Genomic DNA, 13,023 nt, shown 5'->3' with positions numbered 1-13,023 from the left:
CATAGGGATCAGTAATGATCAGCGTCAGCGCTCACTTACTCTTCTGTGATCTCCTCCGGCAGGACCTCACCCCGAAAATGTCCCTTAAATAATTCCTGGAGACAGGAGGCCAGCACCGACAGCTGCTCCGAGTCAAAGTCATCCTGTTCGGGGGAAGGGAGAGGGGTGACAGCGGCCGCCATGACGTCATCACATCCGCAACGCATCATCAGACCACACTCACCTCCAGGATCTGCTCCACAATGTCCTGCATCAGCTCACACTGCGACTCCATGTCACTGCAAGACAAAGACCCCCATCAGTGAGGAGATACGGGGTACACAGCCCCCCCCAACACAGAGACCCCCATCAGCGGGGAGATACGGGGTACACATCCCCCCCAACACAAAGACCCCCATCAGAGGGGAGATACGGGGTACACATCCTCCCCAACACAAAGACCCCCATCAGAGGGGAGATACGGGGTACACATCCTCCCCAACACAAAGACCCCCATCAGCCGGAAGATACGGGGTACACAGCCCCCCCCCAACACAAAGACCCCCATCAGCCAGAAGATACGGGGTACACAGCCCCCCCCCAACACAAAGACCCCCATCAGCCAGAAGATACGGGGTACACAGCCCCCCCCCAACACAAAGACCCCCATCAGCCAGAAGATACGGGGTACATAGCTGCCCCCCCCAAACACAGAGACCCCCATCAGCCGGAAGATACGGGGTACACAGCCCCCCCCCAACACAAAGACCCCCATCAGCGGGGAGATACAGGGTACACAGCCGCCCCCTTAACACAAAGACCCCCATCAGCCGGAAGATACGGGGTACACAGCCCCCCCCCCCAACACAAAGACCCCCATCACCTGGAAGATACGGGGTAAACACACCCCCAACACAGAGACCCCCCATCAGCGGGGAGATACGGGGTACACAGCCCCCCCCAACACAAAGACCCTCCCCCCTGAGGGCGCACACAGAGCCCCTCCCCCCTGAGGGCGCACACAGAGCCCCTCCCCCCTGAGGGCGCACACAGAGCCCCTCCCCCCTGAGGGCGCACACGGAGCCCCTCCCCCCTGAGGGCGCACACGGAGCCCCTCCCCCCTGAGGGCGCACACGGAGCCCCTCCCCCCTGAGGGCGCACACAGAGCCCCTCCCCCCTGAGGGCGCACACAGAGCCCCTCCTCCCTGAGGGCGCACACAGAGCCGCTCCCCCCTGAGGGCACACACAGAGCCCCTCTCCCCTAAGGGCGCACACAGAGCCCCTCCCCCCTAAGGGCGCACACAGAGCCCCTCCCCCCTAAGGGCGCACACAGAGCCCCTCCCCCCTAAGGGCGCACACAGAGCCCCTCCCCCCTAAGGGCGCACACAGAGCCCCTCCCCCTGACAGCGGACATACCTCTCCTTCTGCAGAGCCACCACCTTGTCCCTGAGCGGCTCCTCCAGCTGCTCCAGATACGGAGTGATGTCCACCGGCTCCTCTATGATCGGCTCCTTGATGGGGTGGAAGCGGAACTCCCTCTTCTTCCCTGTAGAGTGGAGATGATACGGTTTGGAGGTCTCAGACGTCTCCCTCAGCATTGACCCCTCCCCCTCCATCCTGGCAGCCGATCCCCTCTCCTCTTCTTTCTGTGATGGCGCGCTTTGTTTGACCACTTTCACTGCTGAAGAGCATCAACACCAAGTCATAAGAGTCAAAAGTCTGGGGTCTATTATGGGCTCTGGGGACTATCCTCAGGGGTGGGGGAGGGCTCCTCACCAGTATTACACACGGGGACTATCCTCAGGGGTGGGGGAGGGCTCCTCACCATTACTACACACGGGGAATATCCTCAGGGGCGGGGAGGGCTCCTCACCATTATTACACACGGGGACTATCCTCAGGGGCGGGGAGGGCTCCTCACCATTATTACACACGGGGACTATCCTCAGGGGCGGGGAGGGCTCCTCACCAGTATTACACACGGGGACTATCCTCAGGGGCGGGGAGGGCTCCTCACCAGTATTACACACGGGGACTATCCTCAGGGGCGGGGAGGGCTCCTCACCATTACTACACACGGGGACTATCCTCAGGGGCGGGGGAGGGCTCCTCACCATTACTACACACGGGGACTATCCTCAGGGGCGGGGGAGGGCTCCTCACCATTACTACACACGGGGACTATCCTCAGGGGCGGGGGAGGGCTCCTCACCATTACTACACACGGGGACTATCCTCAGGGGCGGGGGAGGGCTCCTCACCAGTATTACACACGGGGACTATCCTCAGGGGCGGGGAGGGCTCCTCACCATTACTACACACGGGGACTATCCTCAGGGACGGGGAGGGCTCCTCACCAGTATTACACACGGGGACTATCCTCAGGGGTGGGGGAGGGCTCCTCATCAGTATTACACACGGGGACTATCCTCAGGGGCGGGGAGGGCTCCTTACCATTACTACACACGGGGACTATCCTCAGGGGCGGGGAGGGCTCCTCACCATTACTACACACGGGGACTATCCTCAGGGGCGGGGAGGGCTCCTCACCAGTCACCATTATTACACACGGGGACTATCCTCAGGGGCGGGGAGGGCTCCTCACCATTATTACACACGGGGACTATCCTCAGGGGTGGGGGAGGGCTCCTCACCATTACTACACACGGGGAATATCCTCAGGGGCGGGGGAGGGCTCCTCACCATTACTACACACGGGGACTATCCTCAGGGGCGGGGAGGGCTCCTCACCATTATTACACACGGGGACTATCCTCAGGGGTGGGGGAGGGCTCCTCACCAGTATTACACACGGGGACTATCCTCAGGGGTGGGGGAGGGCTCCTCACCAGTATTACACACGGGGACTATCCTCAGGGGTGGGGGAGGGCTCCTCACCATTACTACACACGGGGAATATCCTCAGGGGCGGGGGAGGGCTCCTCACCATTACTACACACGGGGACTATCCTCAGGGGCGGGGAGGGCTCCTCACCAGTATTACACACGGGGACTATCTCAGGGGAGGGCTCCTCACCATTACTACACACGGGGACTATCCTCAGGGGCGGGGAGGGCTCCTCACCATTATTACACACGGGGACTATCCTCAGGGGCGGGGAGGGCTCCTCACCAGTCACCATTATTACACACGGGGACTATCCTCAGGGGCAGGGAGGGCTCCTCACCATTATTACACACGGGGACTATCCTCAGGGGCGGGGGAGGGCTCCTCACCATTACTACACACGGGGACTATCCTCAGGGGCGGGGAGGGCTCCTCACCATTATTACACACGGGGACTATCCTCAGGGGCGGGGAGGGCTCCTCACCAGTATTACACACGGGGACTATCCTCAGGGGCGGGGGAGGGCTCCTCACCAGTATTACACACAGGGACTATCCTCAGGGGCGGGGAGGGCTCCTCACCAGTATTACACACGGGGACTATCCTCAGGGGCGGGGGAGGGCTCCTCACCATTACTACACACGGGGACTATCCTCAGGGGCGGGGAGGGCTCCTCACCATTGTCTGCAGCTTTACTGTTCATCTCTTCATCGTCATCACTGAACGCAGCCTCCGCGTTGTCGTAGCAGCTCTCATCCTTGTCTGTAAGACTGCTGTCCATCTCCATGGAGACGGGCTCCTCGGCCTTAACTGGTTAGAGCAATGAGAGCGTTATGTGACACATGTCCGTGCACTACACCATTATATTACTATATTATTGTATCAGTGACATCATTTAGGGGGCGGGGCTCTAACAACCTCCCTATACACAGGATATACAGGGGGCGGGGCTGTAACAACCTCCCTATACACAGGATATACAGGGGGCGGGGCTGTGACTACCTCTATACACATGATGTAATACAGGGGGCGGGGCGGTGACTACCTCTCTATATACAGGGGGCGGGGCTGTGACTACCTCTATATACAGGGGCGGGGCCATTACTACCTCTGTATACAGGGGGCGGGGCTGTGACTACCTCTCTATATACAGGGGGCGGGGCTGTGACTACCTCTATATACAGGGGCGGGGCCATTACTACCTCTGTATACAGGGGGCGGGGCTGTGACTACCTCTCTATATACAGGGGGCAGGGCTGTGACTACCTCTCTATATACAGGGGGCAGGGCTGTGGCTACCTCTCTATATACAGGGGGCGGGGCTGTGACTACCTCTCTATATACAGGGGGCGGGGCTGTGACTACCTCTCTATATACAGGGGGCGGGGCTGTGACTACCTCTCTATATACAGGGGGCGGGGCTGTGACTACCTCTCTATATAAAGGGGGCGGGGCTGTGACTACCTCTCTATATACAGGGGGCGGGGCTGTGACTACCTCTCTATATACAGGGGGCGGGGCTGTGACTACCTCTCTATATACAGGGGGCGGGGCTGTGACTACCTCTCTATATAAAGGGGGCGGGGCTGTGACTACCTCTCTATATACAGGGGGCGGGGCTGTGACTACCTCTCTATATACAGGGGGCGGGGCTGTGACTACCTCTCTATATACAGGGGGCGGGGCTGTGACTACCTCTCTATATACAGGGGGCGGGGCTGTGACTACCTCTCTATATACAGGGGGCGGGGCTGTGGCCTGTATTAGGTGTGTGGAGGTGGCAGCAGAGTTATTATAGCTGTATTACACATGGGGGGGGGGGGGGGAGACACTCAGTACTCGGCTGTTTCCCACAATGTAATGATGATTACTGCAATGAGTAGAGATAATGATCCCCCAGAGGGAGAGGACGAGACACGAGATGGGGGAAGCAATCAGAGACAGGACTATCATGGATGACAGACTGCAGGGCAGAGGCTACAGGGCAGAGGCTACAGGGCAGAGGCTACAGGGCAGAGGCTACAGGGCAGAGGCTACAGGGCAGAGGCTACAGGGCAGAGGCTACAGGGCAGAGGCTGCAGCGCAGAGGCTGCAGGGCAGAGGCTACAGGGCAGAGGCTACAGCGCAGAGGCTGCAGGGCAGAGGCTGCAGGGCAGAGGCTACAGGGCAGAGGCTACAGGGCAGAGGCTACAGGGCAGAGGCTACAGGGCAGAGGCTACAGGGCAGAGGCTACAGGGCAGAGGCTGCAGCGCAGAGGCTGCAGGGCAGAGGCTGCAGGGCAGAGGCTACAGCGCAGAGGCTACAGCGCAGAGGCTGCAGCGCAGAGGCTGCAGCGCAGAGGCTGCAGGGCAGAGGCTACAGGGCAGAGGCTACAGGGCAGAGACTACAGCGCACAGGCTACAGCGCACAGGCCACAGCGCACAGGCCGCAGCGCACAGGCTGCAGGGCAGAGGCTACAGCGCAGAGACTACAGGGCAGAGGCTACAGGGCAGAGGCTACAGGGCAGAGGCTACAGCACAGAGGCTGCAGGGCAGAGGCTGCAGGGCAGAGGCTACAGGGCAGAGGCTGCAGGGCAGAGGCTGTAGGGCAGAGGCTACAGGGCAGAGGCTACAGGGCAGAGGCTGCAGGGCAGAGGCTACAGGGCAGAGGCTGCAGGGCAGAGGCTGCAGGGCAGAGGCTACAGGACAGAGGCTACAGGGCAGAGACTGCAGGGCAGAGACTGCAGGGCAGCAGATTAGACTGCCTTAAGAAAGGAGTGATTAAAGAAAACTGTCAGACATTAGAGTGCAGAGAGAGACAGGCAGGAGATTGGGGAAGAGGAGAGTATCAAAGTCCAGAGACGAGGCCGGAGAGACAGACCGCCACATACTCACGTGCTGCCCTTACTTTCTGAGGCTGGAGACGGCAGGTTACAGAACTCCGGGAACTTCTCTCTCAGCATCGACCTCAGTTCCTTGTCCAGTTTGGGATTATGGAACAACGGAGCGAGATGTCTGCACAAAGGAAGAGTGAGAGCGGTCACACACCTCCACACATAGGGGCGGTATTATAGTAGTTATATCCCTGTATATAGCAGTATTATAGTAGTTATATCCCTGTATATAGGGGGCAGTATTATAGTAGTTATATCCCTGTATATAGGGGGCAGTATTATAGTAGTTATATTCCTGTATATAGGAGCAGTATTATAGTAGTTATATCCCTGTATATAGGGAGCGGTATTATAGTAGTATATTCCTGTATATAGGAGCAGTATTATAGTAGTTATATTCTTGTATATAGGAGCAGTATTATAGTAGTTATATTCCTGTATATAGGGGCAGTATAATAGTAGTTATATCCCTGTATATAGGAGCAGTATTATAGTAGTTATATTCCTGTATATAGGGGGCAGTATTATAGTAGTTATATTCCTGTATATAGGAGCAGTATTATAGTAGTTATATTCCTGTATATAGGGGACAGTATTATAGTAGTTATATTCTTGTATATAGGAGCAGTATTATAGTAGTATATTCCTGTATATAGGAGCAGTATTATAGTAGTTATATTCCTGTATATAGGGGCAGTATTATAGTAGTTATATTCCTGTATATAGGGGGCAGTATTATAGTAGTTATATTCCTGTATGCAGGAGCAGTATTATAGTAGTTATATCCCTGTATATAGGGAGCAGTATTATAGTAGTATATTCCTGTATATAGGGGCAGTATTATAGTAGTTATATCCCTGTATATAGCAGTATTATAGTAGTTATATCCCTGTATATAGGGGGCAGTATTATAGTAGTTATATCCCTGTATATAGGAGCAGTATTATAGTAGTTATATTCCTGTATATAGGGGGCAGTATTATAGTAGTTATATTCCTGTATATAGGAGGCAGTATTATAGTAGTTATATTCCTGTATATAGGAGGCAGTATTATAGTAGTTATATCCCTGTATATAGGAGCAGTATTATAGTAGTTATATTCCTGTATATAGGAGCAATATTATAGTAGTTATATCCCTGTATATAGGGGGCAGTATTATAGTAGTTATATCCCTGTATATAGGGAGCAGTATTACATTAGTTATATCCCTGTATATAGGAGCAGTATTATAGCAGTTATATTCCTGTATATAGGAGCAGTATTATAGTAGTTATATTCTTGTATATAGGAGCAGTATTATAGTAGTTATATCCCTGTATATAGGGGGAAGTATTATAGTAGTATATTCCTGTATATAGGGGGCAGTGTTATAGTAGTTATATTCCTGTATATAGAAGGCAGTATTATAGTAGTTATATTCCTGTATATAGGGGGCAGTATTATAGTAGTTATATTCCTGTATGTAGGGGCAGTATTATAGTAGTATATTCCTGTATATAGGGGGCAGTGTTATAGTAGTTATATTCCTGTATATAGAAGGCAATATTATAGTAGTTATATTCCTGTATATAGGGGGCAGTATTATAGTAGTATATTCCTGTATATAGGATCAGTATTATAGTAGTTGTATTCCTGTATATAGGAGCAGTATTATAGTAGGTATATCCCTGTATATAGGGGCAGTATTATAGTAGTTATATCCCTGTATATAGGGAGCAGTATTATAGTAGTTATATTCCTGTATATAGGAGCAGTATTATAGTAGTTATATTCCTGTATATAGGAGGCAGTATTATAGTAGTTATATCCCTGTATATAGGAGGCAGTATTATAGTAGTTATATCCCTGTATATAGGAGCAGTATTATAGTAGTTATATTCCTGTATATAGGGGGCAGTATTATAGTAGTTATATCCCTGTATATAGGGAGCAGTATTACATTAGTTATATCCCTGTATATAGGAGCAGTATTATAGCAGTTATATTCCTGTATATAGGAGCAGTATTATAGTAGTTATATTCCTGTATATAGGAGCAGTATTATAGTAGTTATATTCCTGTATATAGGAGCAGTATTATAGTAGTTATATCCCTGTATATAGGGGGTAGTATTATAGTAGTTATATTCCTGTATATAGGAGCAGTATTATAGTAGTTATATCCCTGTATATAGGAGCAGTATTATAGTAGTTATATTCCTGTATATAGGGGGTAGTATTATAGTAGTTATATTCCTGTATATAGGAGCAGTATTATAGTAGTTATATCCCTGTATATAGGAGCAGTATTATAGTAGTTATATTCCTGTATATAGGAGCAGTATTATAGTAGTTATATTCTTGTATATAGGAGCAGTATTATAGTAGTTATATCCCTGTATATAGGGGGCAGTATTATAGTAGTATATTCCTGTATATAGGGGGCAGTGTTATAGTAGTTATATTACTGTATATAGAAGGCAGTATTATAGTAGTTATATTCCTGTATATAGGGGGCAGTATTATAGTAGTATATTCCTGTATATAGGATCAGTATTATAGTAGTTGTATTCCTGTATATAGGAGCAGTATTATAGTAGGTATATCCCTGTATATAGGGGCAGTATTATAGTAGTTATATCCCTGTATATAGGAGCAGTATTATAGTAGTTATATTCCTGTATATAGGAGCAGTATTATAGTAGTTATATTCCTGTATATAGGAGCAGTATTATAGTAGTTATATTCTTGTATATAGGAGCAGTATTATAGTAGTTATATTCCTGTATATAGGGGCAGTATTATAGTAGTTATATTCCTGTATAGGAGCAGTATTATAGTAGCTATATTCCTGTATATAGGAGCAATATTATAGTAGTTATATTCCTGTATATAGGGGCAGTATTATAGTAGTTATATTCCTGTATATAGGAGCAGTATTATAGTAGTTATATCCCTGTATATAGGAGCAGTATTATAGTAGTTATATTCCTGTATATAGGGGCAGTATTATAGTAGTTATATTCCTGTATATAGGAGGCAGTATTATAGTAGTTATATTCCTGTATATAGGAGCAGTATTATAGTAGTTATACTCCTGTATATAGGGGGCTGTATTATAGTAGTTATATTCCTGTATATTGGAGGCAGTATTATAGTAGTTATATCCCTATATATAGGGGCAGTATATAGTGGTTATATTCCTGTATATAGGGGGCAGTATTATAGTAGTTATATCCCTGTATATAGGAGCAGTATTATAGTAGTTATATCCCTATATATAGGGAGCAGTATAATATTAGTTATATTCCTGTATATAGGAGCAGTATTATAGTAGTTATATCCCTATATATAGGGAGCAGTATAATATTAGTTATATTCCTGTATATAGGAGCAGTAATATAGTAGTTATATTCCTGTATATAGGGGGCAGTATTATAGTAGTTATATTCCTGTATATTGGAGGCAGTATTATAGTAGTTATATTCCTGTATATTGGATGCAGTATTATAGTAGTTATATTCCCGTATATAGGAGCAGTATTATAGTAGTTATATTCTGGTATATAGGAGCAGTATTATAGTAGTTATATCCCTGTATATAGGGGGCAGTATTATAGTAGTTATATTCCTGTATATAGGGAGCAGTATTATAGTAGTTATATTCCTGTATATAGGGGGCAGTATTATAGTAGTTATATCCCTGTATATAGGGAGCAGTATTATAGTAGTTTTATTCCTGTATATAGCAGTATTATCGTAGTTATATTCCTGTATATAGGAGCAGTATTATAGTAGATATATTCCTGTAGGTAGCAGTATTATAGTAGTTATATTCCTGTATATAGGAGCAGTAATATAGTAGATATATTCCTGTAGGTAGTAGTAGTATTATAGTAGATTTATCTATGTTTATATGTATTACATGTCTGTATTACAGCAGCAGTCAGTACTTACGCGAGGACCCTCTTCTCCATTATGTGGGTGAGGGAGCTGAATACACCTTGTCTCACATGTCCCTCTAGCGGTGGGTAAAAATTTGGGATTATCTATAGGATGAGAGACATGAAGCATGAATACATATGTTGTACGGTCCTGGGCTCAGTGTCATCTATCACTGCCATAGACTGAGGTTCTGGGTGATTGGTTCGGACATGGCGGCCATTACAGGTATACCCTTATATACTGTCCCGTATGAGACACCCATCTCCCATGTTCTCTTGGCTCAGGCTCGGCCTGTCATACATGATTTGTGGGTTCCTAAGTAAAAGGAATTCAGAAACTGAAGCAAATGAGAAAAGCCTGGAGTGGATACAGAACATTTGTGCAGTGTGGGGAGGGACGGGGTGAGTGGAGGGTCCCACAGGACGCTTCCTACAACCTAACTCCAGAACTGGGAACATTTCTAGCATTTTCTGTGTCTCTAGAGCCCAGCAGAGGGGGATGAGAGAGGTGGGGGCAGCCATGACTATGAGAGGGGCTACACGGCGGTGAGTGTCAGTGCAGAGCGCCCCCCACTGGCCAGTAAGGACGGCAATAATGAATGACGCTGGCGGCTGGAGCCCGGTGACACGGTACAATATCTGGCCACTATAAATGAAGTGGAACATCTGCAGCTTTATTTATAGGACACCACCCCAGGGGTTGGCAGCCTGGATGCCTCAGTCTTCAGGAACAGATGGCATCATTACCCGGGCATGAATAATTCATCACCCCGACCTCTGACCTTACTTACCCGGCACATGAAGTCCAGCAACGTGGCGGTGATGGCGGGGTGCGGCTTCATGGAGTGATGCATCACCAGGATGGCCGGCTCTGTCAGGAGAGGTAAGTGGGCACAACGTGAGGAGGTGGCCGGGAGTGTGCACCCCCCGCAGTATATAGGGACAACCAACATCAGCAAGTGAGAAGGGAGAACATCAGCAAGGAGGTCAGAGAGGGGAGAACATCAGCAAGGAGGTCAGAGAGTGGAGAACATCAGCAAGGGGGTCAGAGAGGGGAGAACATCAGCAAGGGGGTCAGAGAGGGGAGAACATCAGCAAGGAGGTCAGAGAGGGGAGATCATCAGCAAGTGAGAGGGGAGAACATCAGCAAGGAGGTCAGAGAGGGGAGAACATCAGCAAGGAGGTCAGAGAGGGGAGAACATCAGCAAGTGAGAGGGGAGAACATCAGCAAGGAGGTCAGAGAGGGGAGATCATCAGCAAGGAGGTCAGAGAGGGGAGAACATCAGCAAGGAGGTCAGAGAGGGGAGAACATCAGCAAGGAGGTCAGAGAGGGGAGAACATCAGCAAGGGGGTCAGAGAGGGGAGATCATCAGCAAGTGAGGGGGAGAACATCAGCAAGGAGGTAAGAGGGGAGATCATCAGCAAGTGAGAGGGGAGAACATCAGCAAGGAGGTCAGAGAGGGGAGAACATCAGCAAGGAGGTCAGAGAGGGGAGAACATCAGCAAGGAGGTCAGAGAGGGGAGAACATCAGCAAGTGAGAGGGGAGAACATCAGCAAGGAGGTCAGAGAGGGGAGATCATCAGCAAGTGAGAGGGGAGAACATCAGCAAGGAAGTCAGAGAGGGGAGAACATCAGCAAGGAGGTCAGAGAGGGGAGAACATCAGCAAGGAGGTCAGAGAGGGGAGAACATCAGCAAGTGAGAGGGGAGAACATCAGCAAGGAGGTCAGAGAGGGGAGAACATCAGCAAGTGAGAGGGGAGAACATCAGCAAGGAGGTCAGAGAGGGGAGAACATCAGCAAGGAGGTCAGAGAGGGGAGAACATCAGCAAGGAGGTCAGAGAGGGGAGAACATCAGCAAGGAGGTCAGAGAGGGGAGATCATCAGCAAGTGAGAGGGGAGAACATCAGCAAGGAGGTCAGAGAGGGGAGATCATCAGCAAGTGAGGGGGAGAACATCAGCAAGGAGGTAAGAGAGGGGAGATCATCAGCAAGTGAGGGGAGAACATCAGCAAGGAGGTCAGAGAGGGGAGAACATCAGCAAGGAGGTCAGAGAGGGGAGATCATCAGCAAGTGAGGGGGAGAACATCAGCAAGGAGGTAAGAGAGGGGAGATCATCAGCAAGTGAGAGGGGAGAACATCAGCAAGGAGGTCAGAGAGGGGAGATCATCAGCAAGTGAGAAGGGAGATCAGCAGCAAGGAGGTCAGAGAGGGGAGATCATCAGCAAGTGAGAGGGGAGAACATCAGCAAGGAGGTCAGAGAGGGGAGATCATCAGCAAGGAGGTCAGAGAGGGGAGAACATCAGCAAGGAGGTCAGAGAGGGGAGAACATCAGCAAGGAGGTCAGAGAGGGGAGAACATCAGCAAGGAGGTCAGAGAGGGGAGAACATCAGCAAGGAGGTCAGAGAGGGGAGATCATCAGCAAGTGAGAGGGGAGAACATCAGCAAGGAAGTCAGAGAGGGGAGAACATCAGCAAGGAGGTCAGAGAGGGGAGAACATCAGCAAGGAGGTCAGAGAGGGGAGAACATCAGCAAGGAGGTCAGAGAGGGGAGAACATCAGCAAGTGAGAGGGGAGAACATCAGCAAGGAGGTCAGAGAGGGGAGATCATCAGCAAGTGAGAGGGGAGAACATCAGCAAGGAAGTCAGAGAGGGGAGAACATCAGCAAGGAGGTCAGAGAGGGGAGAACATCAGCAAGGAGGTCAGAGAGGGGAGAACATCAGCAAGTGAGAGGGGAGAACATCAGCAAGGAGGTCAGAGAGGGGAGATCATCAGCAAGTGAGAGGGGAGAACATCAGCAAGGAGGTCAGAGAGGGGAGATCATCAGCAAGGAGGTCAGAGAGGGGAGAACATCAGCAAGGAGGTCAGAGAGGGGAGATCATCAGCAAGTGAGGGGAGAACATCAGCAAGGAGGTCAGAGAGGGGAGAACATCAGCAAGGAGGTCAGAGAGGGGAGATCATCAGCAAGTGAGGGGGAGAACATCAGCAAGGAGGTAAGAGAGGGGAGATCATCAGCAAGTGAGAGGGGAGAACATCAGCAAGGAGGTCAGAGAGGGGAGATCATCAGCAAGTGAGAAGGGAGAACATCAGCAAGGAGGTCAGAGAGGGGAGATCATCAGCAAGTGAGAGGGGAGAACATCAGCAAGGAGGTCAGAGAGGGGAGATCATCAGCAAGGAGGTCAGAGAGGGGAGAACATCAGCAAGGAGGTCAGAGAGGGGAGAACATCAGCAAGGAGGTCAGAGAGGGGAGAACATCAGCAAGGAGGTCAGAGAGGGGAGAACATCAGCAAGGAGGTCAGAGAGGGGAGAACATCAGCAAGGAGGTCAGAGAGGGGAGATCATCAGCAAGGAGGTCAGAGAGGGGAGAACATCAGCAAGGAGGTCAGAGAGGGGAGAACATCAG

The 13,023-nt window shown here is 50.1% G+C and overlaps 1 protein-coding gene across 2 annotated transcripts in view; it reads right to left on the bottom strand.

The window, feature by feature from the left end:
• Window positions 1–13,023, bottom strand: part of INTS3 (integrator complex subunit 3) — a 67,736-nt gene that overhangs the window by 15,701 nt on the left and 39,012 nt on the right. Inside the window, exons 12-18 of one of the 2 annotated variants that reach the window (XM_069950054.1) lie at window positions 10,415–10,494; window positions 9,637–9,728; window positions 5,715–5,821; window positions 3,507–3,638; window positions 1,396–1,660; window positions 224–278; window positions 40–143 (exon numbers count right to left, since the gene is read on the bottom strand). In XM_069950054.1, coding sequence (XP_069806155.1) covers window positions 40–143; window positions 224–278; window positions 1,396–1,660; window positions 3,507–3,638; window positions 5,715–5,821; window positions 9,637–9,728; window positions 10,415–10,494 — 835 coding nt within the window. The remainder of the gene's footprint in view (window positions 1–39; window positions 144–223; window positions 279–1,395; window positions 1,661–3,506; window positions 3,639–5,714; window positions 5,822–9,636; window positions 9,729–10,414; window positions 10,495–13,023) is intronic. The other variant, XM_069950055.1, reaches the window with a different exon arrangement.

This window comes from Dendropsophus ebraccatus, chromosome 13, assembly GCF_027789765.1.
Source record: "Dendropsophus ebraccatus isolate aDenEbr1 chromosome 13, aDenEbr1.pat, whole genome shotgun sequence".
Taxonomy (NCBI): domain Eukaryota; kingdom Metazoa; phylum Chordata; class Amphibia; order Anura; family Hylidae; genus Dendropsophus; species Dendropsophus ebraccatus.
Note: the sequence above shows the minus strand (reverse complement) of the source record. Positions and strands in the feature narration are given on the sequence as shown.